Source organism: Dermacentor variabilis, chromosome 10, assembly GCF_050947875.1.
Source record: "Dermacentor variabilis isolate Ectoservices chromosome 10, ASM5094787v1, whole genome shotgun sequence".
Taxonomy (NCBI): Eukaryota; Metazoa; Arthropoda; class Arachnida; order Ixodida; family Ixodidae; genus Dermacentor; species Dermacentor variabilis.
This window is the reverse complement of record NC_134577.1, coordinates 24575490-24592965: the sequence shown is the minus strand read 5'-3', so window position 1 is coordinate 24592965 and position 17476 is coordinate 24575490. Positions and strand designations below refer to the sequence as shown.

Genomic DNA, 17476 nt, shown 5'->3' with positions numbered 1-17476 from the left:
TCAATCAATTAATCATCATCAGCAGCAGCAGCAGGAGCCTGTTTTTATGTCCACTGCAGGACGAAGGCCTCTCCCTGCGATCTCCAACTGCCCCTGTCCTGCGCCAACCGATTCCAACTAGCGGCCGCGAATTTCCTAATTTCATTGCTCCACCTAGTCTTTTGTCGTTCTCGACTGCGTTTCCCTTCTCTTGGTACGCATTCTGTAGCCCTAAGGGTCCAACGGTTATCTAACCGGCGCATTACATGACCTGCCCAGCTCCATTTTTCCCCTCTTTATGCCAATTAGAATATCGTCTATACCCGTTAGCTCTCTGATCCAAACCGCTCTCTTTGTGTCTCTTAACGTTATGCCTAACAATCTTCGTTCCATCGCTCTTTGCGCCGTCCTTAACTTGGTCTCAAGCTTCTTTGTCAGCCTCCAAGTTTCATCCCCATATGTCAGCACTGGTAAAATGCGCTGATTATGGCGACGTAACGTATTGCCACCGTCGAAGCGAGTCATGCGCGAGGCGTGTAAATGCGGCCACCTGTAAATGCGGCCACCCAATCAGACTCGCCCTGTCTGGTTGCGCATGTTTTACCACCGCACACACGCACAGCACGGTCGGCCCCGACGAAGAGTTCCCTTATTCCGGAAGCCTCGCGTCCGGGTGGGTGTCACCCAGCGGGTGCACCGCACACAGGACAGACGCAGCGGGCGAAATAGTAATGGCGAGTGGAGTGATGCCCGAGGCTAACTACTGGCACCGTATGTAGAACACTAGTTCTCATACGAACACAAATCACAACACAAATCTATTTGCCAGTTTTCAATGATTCTGTATTTACCTATTGTATCGACAGCTTTATTTATTTGTTATTCTATATCTTCCTTTGTCTTCTTTTTTTCTTCTTTCTTAGGCATTTTAAATTTTTTGTCGCATAGTCTATATAACACTTGTACTTTGCGTATTGTAAGCATATATTTGTTTCTAATTATCTGTTACATTAACTTCGTGTTCTTTGACATGTGTCGTTCCTATGTTTCCATAACGTGTCAATTACTTTAATTTAATTACTATTAATGTTAATATTTATTTATTCATACGCTGTATCGGTTTCATTTGCTTGTGTTTTGAACTTCAATTCTTGTAAGCAACTTTTTGTATTTGCTTATTTTTTTCATTAACTTCGTGTTTTCTTACGTCTGTCGCTGCTATGCTGCCATAATGTTCATGCAATGTTCATGTTCATGCAATGTTCATGCAATTCATGCAATGTTAAATTACTAATAGGAGGTCCCCCTGACAGTTCTTGCAACTACGGGACATCCTTCTGTACTAATGAATGATGAAATAAAGAAATCTGAAGCACCAATAGGCATTTCGCTAGGAACCCTTCGTTGAAGGTCCATCCTCCATCTGACGAGTCGTTTGCAGCAGTGCCGGAAGTACGAGGCGTACGCAAGTGGATATTCTTGCGCAGCGCAGTTCCCGGTGTACGAAATAGCGGAGTAAGAAACACGCGTATTCGGCACTCAGTCGTAGCAAACACAGTCTCATTTTACAATGGCGTAATGAAAGAAAGTAAAGGAAAGCAGGATTATGTAAAGATGGAATAAACTGTACTCGGGGTTTGCATAAGCTTTCAACAGAGAAACAACTATCAAATTACCTCGGCAGTCGTTTTGTATCACAGAGGAAGTAATCCATGGCAGCGCGAACTCCCTTGGGATAGAAGTGTAGCCGAAAGTCGAAGCCGCTAGAGAAAGGGTAATTGCTGAATTGAGAGTAATAGAGGGCTGCAATGAAACGCAGAGATATTTCGCCGGGATTTGAACTGTCGCCTATACACATTTATTCTGCACGAAAGATGGAATCAAGAATGGAAAAACCCTAGGAGAGAGCGAAGAAGAAGATGGACGAGATAGGCGGACTTGCGGTATTTCGATGTGCCGCAATGTAGAAAGAACTTCGGTCATTCTGACGCGTATAACATATTTCTTAGAGCTCGCGAGATAAGCCAACGACCTTAAAATGCGCAGGCTAGTTTAAAGCCCCCACGCTGTCTAGAAAAAAAGCACTTAAAGTGCTTCTTCGATGGCAGTGCGCTTTACCGTGAGCGTTACCGGCTTTTGGCTCGAGTGGTCCAACCGAGACGGAGTGCCCAACGAGCCTGGGCAGTTGGACGTTCAGGCTCGATGGGCGTTCCGTCTCCGATGGACGTCCAGGCTCCGAATCAGCGATGCCGAGCTTCACTGCGGCGGCCTGTGCGCAGCAAAAAAATATCAAAGGAACTGCGCTCACCCGGACGGCTCGACAGCGGGTCTCGTCGTGCTGCTGGTGGTCGTGTGGACCCGTCCGCCTGCGGCCGCGTTCGGCGCGAGCTGCCCTGGCGCGTTCCACGCGAGCCCCGTGCCAGCGCGAGGTGCGATGATGGCGATGACACGTGAACGTGGCACGTACCCACCACCTCACCCGCCGTAGTTGCTCAGTGGCTATGGTGTTGGGCTGCTGAGCACGAGGTCGCGGGATCGAATCCCGGCCACGGCGGCCGCATTTCGATGGGGGCGAAATGCGAAAACACCCGTGTGCTTAGATTTAGGTGCACGTTAAAGAACCCCAGGTGGTCGAAATTTCCGGAGTCCTCCACTACGGCGTGCCTCATAATCAGGAAGTGGTTTTGGCACGTAAGACCCCAACTATTATATTACCCGCCACATCGGAGAAGGAGCCGAGAATCGGAGCTGGCAACGCGCAGACAGAGCAGGCAGTTTCCAACGCAAGCAGCAGTTGCAAAGGGCACAAGCACGTAGCAGCTGGCGGTCTGCGCCGCGTGGATATAGGCGGTGCAGGACAGAACGTTTTTTTATTGGTACGATACTTCGCTGACGCTTGGAAATAACCAAATTATTCTTTTTCGTTCCGTCTAATTAGATAATTAGTCTTAAATTGTAGTTCGATGAAAAGTGTCAAGGAGAAAATTGTAGAGCAACATGAAAAATTCGCAATACAGCTTTCGCTTGCTCAATACGCGCTACATAAGTGTTTTTGAGCGCGTGTAAGAAGCCCGCAAATACACGCAAAGTTGCCACGAGACTAGCCACTCGAAGCACTTTGCGTGTATTCGCGTCCGTCACGTAAGACGAATAGCTGTAAAGAAATTATTCCATAAAACAAAATAAATTTGAAGGGACAAACGTTAGTGGTGAGTTTCGGACCTACCACCCAACGCTCAGAGGCCGAGGGTCTTACCCACCGGGTTAAGCACCCAACTTCGCAGAAAGCGAATATATCTGAACTACATGATTGTGTTGCACCGGCAGTAGAAAACAAATGTCAATGGAGAATTGTTTTTATGAAGGCATAGTTGAAAGATTCAGTGATGGTGGAATGACAGCTACCTCAGGACCACTGTAACGCCGACTTGGAGCATTGTAGACATCAAGAAAATGCCGATTTTGCGAAAATGTAATGCCACGCACGCCACATCCCCGATTCGTTTCGGTGGTCACGGGATGTGCCTTGGTTGGAGCGAAGTGACACCGATCTCTGATGGTTCATGCTCTTCAGGCCGCGAACTACAGACAGATGAGCAGTCATTGAGTTGATAAGGATGATAAGGAGTGTTGAGGAGTTAAATGGGTCTCATACGATTGATAATTATTTGGTGTTGATGGATAAGGTGCTAAAGAGCTATAAGGAGTCTGAGCAATTCTGATAAGGTTTATCTTATGGGTTTTTACGTGCCAAAACCACTTTCTGATTATGAGGCACGCCCTAGTGGAGGATTCCGGAAATTTTGACCACCTGGGGTTCTTTTACGTGCACCTAAATCTAAGTACACGGGTGTTTCCGCATTTCGCCCCCATCGAAATGCTTCCGCCGTGGCCGGGATTATATCCCGCGACCTCGTGCTCAGCAGCCCAACACCATAGCCACTGAGCAACCACGGCGTGTTCTGATAAGGTTAATAAGCACTGATAAGAGCTGATAAAGGTCGTATCGTGTCCGATAAGGTTGATAAGGACAGATAAGTGTCGATAAGGATCTTATCGCAGCACGGCGCACCGTGAATCTTGCAGTCCACACGCAGGCTTTTCAGCGGCGACGCTAGATGGCGCCTAGTGTGCTTTGAGAAGCGAAACATAGTAGTATCGCTGCATTGCACGCCTCGCACATAACTCAGCTTCTACGGTTGCTTACGTTGTGTGGCTATACATTGATTTAATGCTTAACGCATTACCGTAGAAAGTCATCGCGAAGTAGGTTTTACCGACATTTTTTTTTTTTGCATCGTCGACCGTCAGCATGCAACCGGTGAATCCGCGCTCATCGAAGCCGGGACCTCGTGCTCGGATGCGGAATCGCTTAGCCATGGAACCGCCATGGCCACTAAGCAAATACGTGGCTGCCTTTGAAAAAGCGTTTGAACATTTGGCGATACCCCCCATCCTCTATTCTAGTTGATCTTATTTTAGTTTCCCATTTTACCGTTTCCACGCGTCTAACCAGGATTTCGGCCGAGCCATTTCCTTACCGCGTTTTTCTCGACACGTGACCACTGGTTCAAAAAAAAAAATGTTGCACAATCATGAACTGTGTTAGGATCGGCCTGCAGGGTTACTGCTGCAGGTGCGTCCGCTGCAGGTGCGTCGGCCGATGCTGGGTGGTGGCGCCTTTCAGAGAACCAGCGAGGAACAGCGCTAACCAACCGTGAACTTCCTTTGGAGAACTTGACTACGGCAGCGTTCATCCACCAAGCGCCTCGTTCGAAAAGAGGAGAAAGGCAGCTCTGGAATTTAGAGGCGCCAACTGGGGTCGGGCGTGACCACCTGGCTACGGGGTCGCAGGACAATGGCACCACGACGACTGCGCTGCAAAGGTCGTCTGCCCGCGGGTGGGGCACTGAAACCTGTGTGTGCGTGTGTGTGTTTGTAAAACGTCCCGCAGAGAGGTGGCCTGTTTGCGGTGACGTGTTGCCTCACCTAGGGATCTAGGGAACACGAAGTGGATAAAACGAGCTCTTGTCGGTGCCTAGTGTGTGCTCGTCGTCGTGCTCTGTGCTCATCAATGTACTCATGAGCTCTGTGCTCGTTTGCTGTATGCTTCGTCTTGCGGGCTCCATTTGAGTGTCACGCTAGACTGTGTAAATGTATCACTTGTTCAAATGTAAATAATGTACATAAATCCCGCTCGCCTAGTCCTGTCGCCCCAAGTTCGTCTGATCGTCCTACAAGCCCGACTCCAAATCTTAGATCTAATTGACAGCGGTGGGAACGACCTCCAACTCTAATAACTGGTAGACAATAACGTGCAGCGATTTAACAGATTAGAAAAATTTGCAGTTAAGGATATGGGTTACGCTTCCGCAGGATAGACACAGGTGGAGATGGCTATGGAGAAAGGACGGGCAAATGGTGACGATGTTTATAAGCGTCATCGTCGCTATAACCTTACCTTCTGTAATGCGGAAAACATACGCTATAACGAGGTTTTACTTTTTTGTACTTATAGTGCGAGGACGGCTCAGCCTGCCGGTATTGCGTGCGATAAGACGCGGCATGCTACAGGATTCGTTCAACATGACACAGACTTCGCAAGCACGCTTGCCGATTTTTTTTTTCGACAAGAGATGACAGATAACACATTTAAAACAAAATGCAACGAACCAATTCAAACATTCGAGAATTAAAATTTGCTGCCAGAAATAAAACGCAAATTTAGTGCTGTCTTCGCATTAAGTTATAGCGGGCTCTGCAGGCCCTATAAGAAGGTATCGTGCAAGAAGCGCACGACGAAATCGGAAAACAAGCTCATTCACGTGAGCGTAGCAGTGAGCGCGAATACTGTCGGGGCTGCGTTCACAGACACGCAGTCGACCGCGCACAGGCCCTGAAGACGTGTCATGGCTGCAGCCTGTGTGAGCAGCCTGGTGTGTCTTAGGGAGGCAGGACAAAATCGGTGATCGTCGAATAACTAATTTATGATGTTGCCGGGAAGATCCATGTTCGTCCCACCGGCGGGGCTCTCGAAGAACATGAAGTCCTGCGCAGAGTCGTAAGACGACGTCGAGTCAGCGCGTTTACTCCAATCTAAGTAGTCCGTGGCTTTTTTTTTTTTTGAAAAATATCGAATGAAGATCTGGCGTCGACTTAAAGACAGAATCCAGCATTTATTCTTTTCATTCTTGAGGCGAGCAGTGCCAAAATATAAAACTTGATGCAAAGGTTAAGACGAACACAGCGATGACTTATCAACTTGAATATATTGATAATCGTGCAAATATCTAGGGTGTCCCAGCTAAAATTACGTAGGCTTTTCAACGAAAACTTTTATTAAAGCCCACGCTGTAAGATAAAAATTTTTGACATTTACGGTGTTCGGTTATCGGAACGCTGACGACCGAACTCTAGGTCTCATGTTGCTTGCACCGTGTTATTTTAATCTTTCTTTTTTTCGTTGAACAGCTTGGCTAACGTTAGCTGGGGCACACGGTGTACAGGGTGTCGCTCATAACTTGTTCCAACATAAAAAAGAAAAAAAAGAGACATGCGAGCGCCACCTAGCTGTACAGAAGCAAGGTAATGTTGCTTAACGTCGACTGGAGCAAGTAAGACTATATTCTATTGCATTTAGTTTTTATTCATTACCGACCATAAATGGACTAATAAAAGTTGCTCAAGGACCAGCCGTGTTCTAACGTATCTTTGCATTGTACAAAATGCGGTGGCTGCACTCCTGTGTCTTGTCATACCAGAATGCTTGCTATGTACAATGACGACGAGGCACCTGAGACTGAAGAACAGCTTTTTTTTTTTAATTAACGAGCCGGGTTAAGTTTGTGTCGCCAAACCATCTGTCACGTTACATGCCTCGGAGACAGAACATCCGGATGCGCATCATTGAGTGACCAGTGTTCTGCTGCCTTTTACGGTCCCTTTAAAAATTTGTTCTGCCACTGTTTGCTCAGAGTGTGTATATATATATATATATATATATATATATATATATATATATATATATATATATATATATAATTATCAGTGAGACGTTGAATCACGATCACTCGATGCCAAATCGTTAGAACATTAGACGAAGCAGGGTTCTTAGCTTTTGTGGTGCAGTATAAATTACAGTAAGTGTTAGCTGACTAACAAGGCGCGCGCTGTGTCGCAAAGCGTGCTCGCAACACTGCTGCGATGAGGAGCGCCGGCAGCGAAGGCGCGGGGGGGGGGGGGGGGGAGGGGTGCGCTTGTCCTCCGTCCCGAGCGTTCCCTGCTTCCTCTCCCTCGAGCATTTCACTTTCCCGCTGCTCCGTAAGTTATCCGAGCAGACGACTTCCTTATTTTACTTTCCTGTCTCCCCAGTTCTGGAATCACTTTGCTCGGAACGCCCTCGTATGGTCGCCTTGGCGCCAGGAGCAGATCACGTGACGTCCGACACAGTTCGCATTGACCGCTTCTCCGGTGTCCTTTTAAATGCTCTCCCGATAAAGCCGCACGGACCCGGATAATTGAATCCGAACTACAACGGTGCATGAAACGTTGATGTGAAGCCTAGCATTGCAGTGCCAGATCTTAATTTCGGATGCTTAATGAAGAACCTCCCTGCCTTTCCTTTTCTCTCTCCTCGTTTATTGCGATCGCAACTGTACGGACACTCCGAGCGAATTTTCGCCGTCGGATGTCGCCGTGATGTTCCGTTTGCTGCGGCTATGCTGTGGGTGAGAGGGAAAGACTGCCAGGACCAGCCTCGAAGGAAGGGTTGCTCGACGCGCGTCGTGTTCCCCCGCACCCAATGTTGGAAGTCACGTGATCGAACACGTGCTTGAGGGGGAGGGACCACATGTGTGCACGCGGTAGACCTCGTCGAGCGCACGTCTCCTCCTCTAGCCCGGCCGTCGCTGCGCGCGGTTCTCCACGCGGCCGAGCTACGCGGTCCGCGCTGCGCATCTCGCAGGCAATCTGCGGCAGCAGCGAATGCTAGTGGCGAGCCGAGATAGTCGGTGGCTCCGTGCGCGCTGTATTCCCGCGCGCCTCCTAGTGTTGAGGTCGCGTAATATCGAGCTTCCGAGACGCACGAGCCGTTCACCGCTGCCGGCGCTCTTCGTGACGTCAGCGTTGTGGTAGTTAGCGTTCGCGGTCATCGAGTGAGATCTGAGCCCGTATTCTGAAACATTCGCCTTCCGCGAAACTATCGCCCTGGCCACGCCTCCGCCAACGGCGCGCACTCATTGGCCATTTTAGCAAAACCGGAAAATAAACAGCGCCATCTTGTAGTTCCGGCCTACGTCATTTTCACGTCATAGTGTCGATGAGTGCTCTCGACATATATTGAATAAATGAACATTGAATAAAGAAATGAACGTGTCTTGGCGTTTTTGGCGACTCTTGGCGTTCGGTTGGTGGTGGAGTGCAGTAGAGATAAGCTAGGTGGTAGTTTCTAGTAGCCTTATTACTTACACGCGTTGTCTCGCGGCGATATTTGTTGATTCATATAAAATGAAACATTTCACACTTCCTTATTCAATTTATTTTGCCTAAAGAGGCCGTAACCAAACATAGTCCGTGCGCAGAACCCGTACTGCGGTCACTACACTCGAAAACAACAAACCTGAGCCGCTCTGAACTCGCCGCGCGCGATCTCTCAAGCGATGTGAAGCGTTCGAGTGCGCGCGTTGGTAGTGCACGCCGACGTCACTGGTAAGCAGTCGCTTGGTTTATTGAAAGTGACTTTCGCAGCGGCGAAACTTATGCTCAAGGCGAACGTTTCAGAATACGGCCTCTGTGCGCGTCTGCCTGTGCGCGCTTAACAATGTGTTTGTTAATTTAATCAGTAAGCGAGCGCTTACTGCAATTTACACAGCCGAGAGAACCGCGAACCTTCGTGAAATTGTCTAATACTTTGCTATCGCTATCAATGTTTCACCTTGAGGGCGAAAGCGCGTCTTTTCTTTATCTCTCTCTTACTACGCCACCTCCGGGATCGGCCCATTTTACTCTCACACTCTCTTCGAGATGAGCCGACTTTATTCGGCAGTGCACACGATACTAGAAAACCCGAAATATAGGCCAAGGAAGCCTCGCTTCAAGAAAACAGAATAGCAACAACACCGAAAATGTCGCGAGCGAGCGCGTTTCGATGCTGCATGTGCTCATATGTATACACTTGGTGCTATGGTGCGAAAGAGATTCGAAATACAAGCGCACGAACTGGCGTAAAAACCCAGCACGATTATCATGCGCACGAGCAAGCCCGGCACCCTAGCGAACCCTAGATGAGCTCGTCTACTCACAATCAAGAAGGCCGCGCCTAGCAGCGTGGCCTTCATCTTGACGTCCAGGTCGATGGGGAAGGTCACCGTGAAGTTGTCGATGTCGGTTATGGCCTCCAGAAACAGGCCGTTAAAGTTCTTCGACAGCTGACCGATCTTTGTTTTGCCGTCCTTGGTCATGATGTCGAAGACGACGTCGTTGCAGCAGATGGACGACGTGCAGAAGGGCCCGGTGATCCGGAGCACTACGTTGCCGCTGCTGTCCCGGAGCGAGAAGTAGGGAAAGATGACGGAGAAGTCCTGCTTTATCGAGCCGATGATGTTGCCCGGCGGAGAGTGAACCTCCATCACCTGCGCGCGCCACGGCACCTCTGTTATCAACGCGATGCATAGGCACCGACTACGGGGAGGGGGGCTGGAAAGCTCGCGCCCCCCTCCCCCGAAATGTTTCGAAAGGGCTACGCCCCCTCCCCTTCTCGACGCTGAGACTATAGCAACGGATTCACGGGGCATCATGTCTTCTTTTTGTACGGCTTCAGACAAATCGACTGAAGAACTAGAGTTGTCCTAAATGTTGAAAGAACAGCACAGCCTTCAAATTGCCAAGGCTGCACAAACGTGTATGGCACCAACAAAGGAGAAGGATGACAAAACCAAGAGTTTAATCCAGTTCACCATCAGGGATTCCGACTGGCAACATGAACAGCCGCTTGATAAGTGCAGGCGTTCCTTTCGTGCTCATTGCTACGGCACAGTATGTGCGATCACGAAAGGCGAGCAGTGTGAAGACGACGACGACGATTAGAAGCTAGCGCGGGCTGTTGCCTCTTGGCCAAGCGCAGCGTATTGCCTTGTAGCCTTGTAAATATACTTGTAAATAGCTTTTCGTCGGTGTCTTCCTACGTAACATATCTGGTGGAGGTGGACGTTCCCTGTACCTCGTCACGGAGCTTCGCAGTGGACGGTACGTCGTGCCTTCCTTCATGGCTCCCGGCGACGACAACCCGACTCCGCCGGCTCCGACACCTGCTGCCACTTCGACGACCTACATCACTCTCCCCGCTCCCCGTGATCCTGGCGTATTCTCAGGCAAAGATGGGGAAGACGTCGATGACTGGATCAGCCTGTATGAACACGTCAGCCGCAATAACCGGTGGGACCCTACTATTATGCTCGCCAACGTAATCTTTTACCTCGGTGGCACACCTCGAGTTTGGTATCGCACGCACGAAGATGAGCTCACCAGTTGGGATTCACTTAAGACACAGCTTCGAGACTTGTTCGGCAACCCCTACGGTCACCAACTTGCCGCGCAGAAGGCGCTTTCCGGCCGTGTGCAGACGTCAACAGAGCCCTATGTCACGTACATTCAGGACGTCTTGGCTCTGTGCCGCAAAGTTGACACCCACATGACTGAGTCAGACAAGGTTTCCCACATCCTCAAAGGCATTGCCGATGACGCCTTCAACTTGCTCGTGTGCAACAACGTAGCGACGGTGGATGCTGTTATAAAAGAGTGCCGCCGCCTGGAACTCGCCAAAAGCCGACGTATTGACCCGAAGTTTGCCCGTCTGCCCAACAACCCAGCGACATCTTCCTGTGCCGACGCTCCTCGTCCCAACAACCCTGCTGATGTTACCAGGATCGTCCGGCGTGAGATCGAGGCCGCCTATCCGGCTGCCTTCGACTCCAGTCCCACCAACACATCTGCAGTCACGGTCTCACTGATCCAGGCAGTTGTCCGCCAGGAGTTCGAAAACATGGGTCTTCACACCATCTGCTCGGCCCATCGCCCTGATACCCGCCCGGCTTCTTCCATTCCGCCCCGTCCCGCATCTTCTTACCCACCACGTTTCCGCAACCCATCTGAATGGCGCACTGCTGACGACAAGCCCATTTGTTTCTACTGCCATCGAATCGGGCACATTTCTCGGCACTGTCGCAGTCGCTGGAGTTCCCCGATCCGATCTACTTACACTGCCTACTCTCGCTCCCCAGGTGGCCCTTCTCGTCCCTATGCCGCACCTTCCGATAATGCCGCCACTGATTCTCCTGCAACGAACCGCCCCTATTCTCGTTCGCCTTCGCCCCAACGACGACACTCTCGCTCTCCCCAGCCCCGTCGCTCCTATTCGCCAACTCCCTTCGGACGCCGCTCCCAGCCGGAAAACTAGACGATGCAGCGCCTCGAGGTGACGCTGCATTGCTTCCTACGCCGCCAAATCCTCTACTGACCTTGCCCACTCATCTGAACCTTCTTGACGTGCAAGTCGACGGTGTTTCTGTGTCTGCACTCATAGACACTGGGGCGCATTTGTCCGTAATGAGCGCTGACCTTCGTATCCGGCTCAAGAAAATTATCACGCCCGCCACGACGCCTGTTGTCCGTGTCGCCGATGGCGGAACAGCCCCCGTTATTGGTATGTGTACCGCCCGCGTCTCCTTCGCCGATCGCTCAACAATCGTGCTATTCACAGTCATCGCCCACTGTCCCCACGACATCATCCTCGGCTTAGACTTCCTCTCCGCACATTCTGCTCTCATTGATTGTTCCGCCAGTACTCTCCGCCTTGACCTGCCTGTTCTCGATCCTGCTGAACCACACCCCAGTCGCCTCAGTTCCGCCGACTTCGTTCGCTTGCCACCTTCGGCACTGACCTACGTTGACCTAGTGTCATCCCCACCAGTCCCCGACGGTCACTACATCGCGGCTCCTATGCAAGACGTCCTCCTTACAGACGGGATCACAGTACCTCATACAGTTTTATCTATTACGGCGAATTGCGTCTGCCTGCCAGTGGTCAACTTTGGCTTGACGACACAAGTGCTGCCACGTGGGATGTCTCTGGCCCACCTTTGCTCATTCGAGGATCACTCAGTACCATCCATTGCAGTTGACGACACTTCATCCGATACTCCTCTACCATCGCAGTCGGCAAATTGTACCATCGCTGACTTCCAGAAAATGATTGCCCCCGACTTGCCGTCCGAGCACGCTCGTGAACTCTACCGCGTTCTGTTTTCTTACCACGATATTTTTGACTTTAACGATCGTCCTTTGGCCCAAACTACAGCTGTCAAACATTGCATTAATACCGGCGATGCCCCTCCTATTCATCTCCGCCCGTATCGAGTGTCACCAGCTGAGCGTCAAGTTATTCACGCAGAAGTTCGCAAAATGCTTGCCAAGAACATTATTGAACCATCACATAGTCCATGGGCGTCACCTGTAGTACTGGTCAAAAAGAAGGATGGCTCATGGCGCTTTTGCGTGGATTATCGGCACCTTAATAGGGTTACCAAAAAGGACGTGTATCCCCCTACCTCGGATTGATGACGCCCTTGACTGCCTCCACGGTGCTCGCTATTTCTCCTCTATTGACCTTCGCTCCGGCTACTGGCAGATTGCCGTGGACGATCTCGACCGCGAGAAGACTGCTTTTGTCACACCCGACGGTCTTTATCAATTCAAAGTGATGCCGTTCGGTCTATGTAACGCCCCTGCCACTTTTGAACGCATGATGGACTCCCTTCTTCACGGATTCAAATGGTCCACGTGCCTGTGCTACTTGGACGACGTTATCGTATTCTCCCCAACGTTCGCTACGCACCTCGAGCGCCTCTCAGCAGTCCTGGACGTTTTTCGTCGAGCCGGTCTGCAACTCAACGCATCCAAGTGCCAATTCGGCCGTCGCCAGATTACCGTCCTTGGACATCTCGTTGACGCGAACGGAGTGCAACCGGACCCAGGCAAGATCCATGCTGTTGCGCACTTCCCTGTTCCGAAGTGTGTCAAGGATGTGGGCAGCTTCATCGGCCTTTGTTCGTACTTCCGCCGTTTCGTGAGAAATTTCGCCGCCATAGCACTACCACTAACCGAGCTTTTGAGGAAAGACGCCCCTTTCCAGTGGGGCGATAACGAGGCCTCTGCATTCTCCCATCTAATCGACATTCTCACAACGCCTCCCGTTCTGGCCCATTTCGATCCTTCTGCGCCTACCGAAGTCCGTACTGATGCCAGCGGTCACGGAATTGGCGCGGTACTGGCACAACGTCAGCGTGGCCACGACCGGGTTATCGCTTACGCCAGCAGGCTCCTCTCACCCGCGGAGCGCAACTATTCCATCACTGAGCGTGAGTGTCTGGCCCTAGTTTGGGCGGTTGCGAAATTCCGCCCATACTCATATGGCCGATCCTTTTCCGTTGTCACAGACCATCACGCGCTTTGCTGGTTATGCTCACTGAAAGATCCTACAGGCAGACTTGGTCGCTGGGCCTTACGCCTCCAAGAATATTCGTATACTGTCACCTATAAATCTGGCCGACTACACAAGGACGCTGACTGCCTGTCTCGCTACCCGGTCGACGAGCCTGACGACGCCGACAGTAGTAGCGCCAACGGCATTTTCTCTGTGTCTGCCTTCGCTAACATCGCCGATGAGCAGTACCGAGACCTATCGCTGCGAGCACTTATCGAGCGTCTGCGTTCTACACCTACCGACGCATCCGTTCGCCGATATGTCCTCCAGGGCGGCATTCTGTATCGAAGGAACTTCCTCCCTGACGGCTCTGACCTTCTTCTTGTCGTGCCAAAACAACTACGACAGACTGTGCTCTTTGAGATGCATGACGCACCCACAGCAGGACATCTTCGGGTAACCCGCACGTACGACCGCGTCCGCCGCCGCTTCTATTGGCCTGGTCTCGCTCGCTCCGTTCGACGCTATGTTGCTGCCTGTGATCCCTGCCAGCGTCGGAAAACACCTCAGGTGCTACCTGCCGGTCATCTCCAGCCGATCACCATCCCTGTGGAACCGTTCTTTCGTGTTGGATTAGACCTGCTCGGTCCCTTTCCCACGTCATCCTCTGGGAACAAATGGGTAGCCGTCGCGACTGATTACGCCACCCGATACGCTATCACTCGGGCTCTCCCTACCAGTTGCGCCACTGACGTCGCGGACTTTCTCTTGCGTGACATTATCTTGCTTCATGGCGCCCCGCGACAGCTCCTTACTGACCGTGGTCGAAACTTTCTCTCGAAAGTTATCGCTGACATTGTGCGTTCCTGCTCCATTCAACACAAACTGACTACCTCATACCATCCTCAAACCAATGGCCTGACAGAGCGGTTAAACCGTACTCTTACCGATATGCTGGCCAAGTACGTTTCCAAGGACCACCACGACTGGGACATTGCCCTTCCTTACGTAACATTTGCGTACAATTCTTCCCGGCACGACACCGCTGGATTTTCTCCCTTTTATCTACTGTACGGTCGCGAACCTACCTTGCCCTTAGACACGGCACTTCCGCCTGCTTCGGTCTCAACAAGCGAGTATGCGCGCGACGCCATCGCCCTCGCCGACCATGCACGCCAGCTTGCCCGTGCTCGACTGACGGCCTCACAAACCACTCAGCAGTGCCAGTACAACGCCCGCCATCGTGACGTACAGTTTTCGCCTGGCGCGCTCGTGCTCCTGTGGTCGCCCACTCGTCACGTCGGACTTTCAGAGAAGCTCCTTTCGCGATACACAGGGCCCTACCGCGTGCTGCGCCAGGTGACGCCTGTGACTTACGAAATTGCTCCTGTGGGTTCAACCTCGTCCACCCCTCTGGCATCTAGTGATGTCGTACACGTCAGTAGGCTCAAGGCCTACTACACTGCTTCCGAGTCCGATCTTTAGTCGCTCCGGGACGGCGCTTTTGCCGCCGGGGGTAGTGCAACGGCACAGTATGTGCGATCACGAAAGGCGAGCAGTGTGAAGACGACGACGACGATTAGAAGCTAGCGCGGGCTGTTGCCTCTTGGCCAAGCGCAGCGTATTGCCTTGTAGCCTTGTAAATATACTTGTAAATAGCTTTTCGTCGGTGTCTTCCTACGTAACAATATAAAACGAAACTATACGCTCTCAATCGTCGTGCAGTATATACGTTACGTGGTGCGCACACCTGGAGGCAGCAAAAGCAACAGCAGCTGTCGCAGCGGAGCGGCCGGTACAGCCGCAGCACTTCGACGCTGCGGTAGTCGAGCATCGACATCTCGAATGGCCGGATGCTGCCGCAGCAGCAGCGGCTCGCCAGGTCGCTCTTCTCGTACGCCATGAAGATGAACTGGGCCATGGTGTTCTTGACGACGTACTTGTTCTCCTGCTCCCACGGTATGATCACTGCGCGCGCAGGGCAGGCCGCGGGCGGTCACAAAAGGCTCCGGCGATCTCCGCGCTCCCATTGTCTCAATTAACTCGAGACCCGTTCTCGCTGGCGTGCCCACTCCCTTAGGTTTAGGTAAACATTGAGCTTCGCTCATATGCCTGAACCTTACCATACCTAATCGCTGCTTCTCTGGCGAGTTGGAACTGCGTTCGCGTTGCGCCCGTCTGTTTTTATCCGCGTGCCTTCCTGTGTACGCGTCTCGGAAAGCGCAACCCATACCAGCACACTGAGTACCTAAACCGTTTACCTCTATGCTCAGTTAGCCTTTCTTTTTTATGCCTAAAGCTTGCTTGGACTGGAACCGCCTTCCCGAACCATTGCCGCTAACGAATATTTTTGCAATGATCTGCCTTTGTTCTATCTTTACGGTCATTCGTGCTCTCCTTTGTATTCCTTTTTGTAAACTGCCATTGCGTGTTCCATCACCTTGTTATGTTCACTGTACTGCACTTCCTTATAATAAGCCTGTGTACCCACTTCCCTCTGTAATGCCACGAAGGCCCTGAGGGTATCGCAATAAATAAGTAAATGAATGAATAAGTAAATACGCTTGGACACTTTCGGAGTGCTCCGGCACCCCTAGAAAACACTGAACGAACTCCGGCGCTCCTGGACAACTGACGCACGTGCGTGGAGCGCGGTTTCGCGACGTACAGGCCGTTTTCACGGCGATTACGGGGGCGCCGCCACGTTTGATCACGTGTTGACGCGCCCGTTGCTTGCCTCAGATGCCTCCGCTGCCTGCGGCCGTGTTTACAGCGGATGTGTGCATGACGCCGATGCCGCTCAGCAAACCTCCGTTTCGGCGGCTGTCGTAGATTAGCTGTGACTGTGGGGACGACACGACGTGTTGGCCACAGCTTCGGAGAACACGAGGGGACTTTCGGAGCGCATTACGCCTCGTCCAAACGACGCGAGCAGCGTGTACCGCGCTTGTAATAAAAGCTGGGCTAGAAATGTATTCCAAGCTGTACGAATTGCCGCTTACGAATTAAATCGGCATCAGTGTGTTTTGCTCCTCGTTCTTTATTTGGCGAATGCATTGAAAGAGCGGTTTGTGATGTTTCTGACTCGGTAAAGTACATCGGTGAGGTCACCATCTGTTGTTTATTTTCGGCCTGATCGCTTGCGGGTAACGGATTTGTTCATGCTGCGCACAAGACTTGGAACGTAGATGTTTTGTACTTTGGCATGGCTTGTAGCAAAGGCGTATTGATGCTAGCGACTGGATCGGACTGTGGACCGTACGAGACGTCAGCCTCGAACATTCGTATGCTGTAGGTATAGTCGCCGTCACCCGTTCTGTGTATACGGCGCATTGATTCAAGTGTGCGCGCTCTGACTTAGTGTTCATACGTTGACGGTAGAGTGGGCGTAAGTTTGAGTGTGAGTTGCGGTGGATGCGTTTAGGATAACGTGCGAGAAACTTGCTATGCCAGAAAGCGGCGCTACTACCTTCGTCATTGTGTAACTATAGCTATACTCACTCATGCCCACGTTCCGCGGTTGACGTTCTATATTTGGAGTTTAGCGTTACAACGCTGCCGGATTAGCGAAATTCATTAATCTCCGAGCAAACACGTGTATCGCGAAGGACAGACAACACAGGCGGTTCTTATGTAGCGGCGGTCCAGGAACTTGGTCAGCGGGATTCATTCCATTCCTTATTATGCCTGCCACTATTTTTGCAGCCATATATGCAGGACATGTTTCCTCTACCGCTCCACATTTTGCAGCATGAGTGGAGCATAGTGCGTAAGCAAACACCCAGTTGCATTTCCGACAGCTGATCGCTCATTGGCAGAGCAGTAGCGGTGATTGTTTCGTATTCGTGCGCTTTTGCTGAGGCAACGTGCGGCTCGCCGCCGAAGGCGCCATCTCGTTTCTTTAGAGCAAACTGCTCCGCGAAAAGGGTCAATAGACGCTGCGCTGCGTTCGTCGAAAATCAAACATGCCTCTTGCGTGTTCTTATGAAACAAATGCCGAAAACAAATACCGCTGTTGAT

At 51.3% G+C, this 17476-nt stretch overlaps 1 protein-coding gene across 3 annotated transcripts in view; it reads right to left on the bottom strand.

Moving 5' to 3' along the window:
• LOC142560163 (phospholipid scramblase 2-like) overlaps positions 1-17476 on the bottom strand; it is a 31295-nt gene that overhangs the window by 11413 nt on the left and 2406 nt on the right. Inside the window, exons 3-5 of one of the 3 annotated variants that reach the window (XM_075672040.1) lie at positions 15207-15424; positions 9279-9608; positions 5946-6028 (exon numbers count right to left, since the gene is read on the bottom strand). In XM_075672040.1, coding sequence (XP_075528155.1) covers positions 5960-6028; positions 9279-9608; positions 15207-15424 — 617 coding nt within the window. In that variant the 3' untranslated portion in view covers positions 5946-5959. Of the gene's footprint in view, positions 1-2287; positions 2431-5945; positions 6029-9278; positions 9609-15206; positions 15425-17476 lie in introns of those variants that run through there. The other 2 variants (XM_075672038.1, XM_075672039.1) reach the window with 2 other exon arrangements.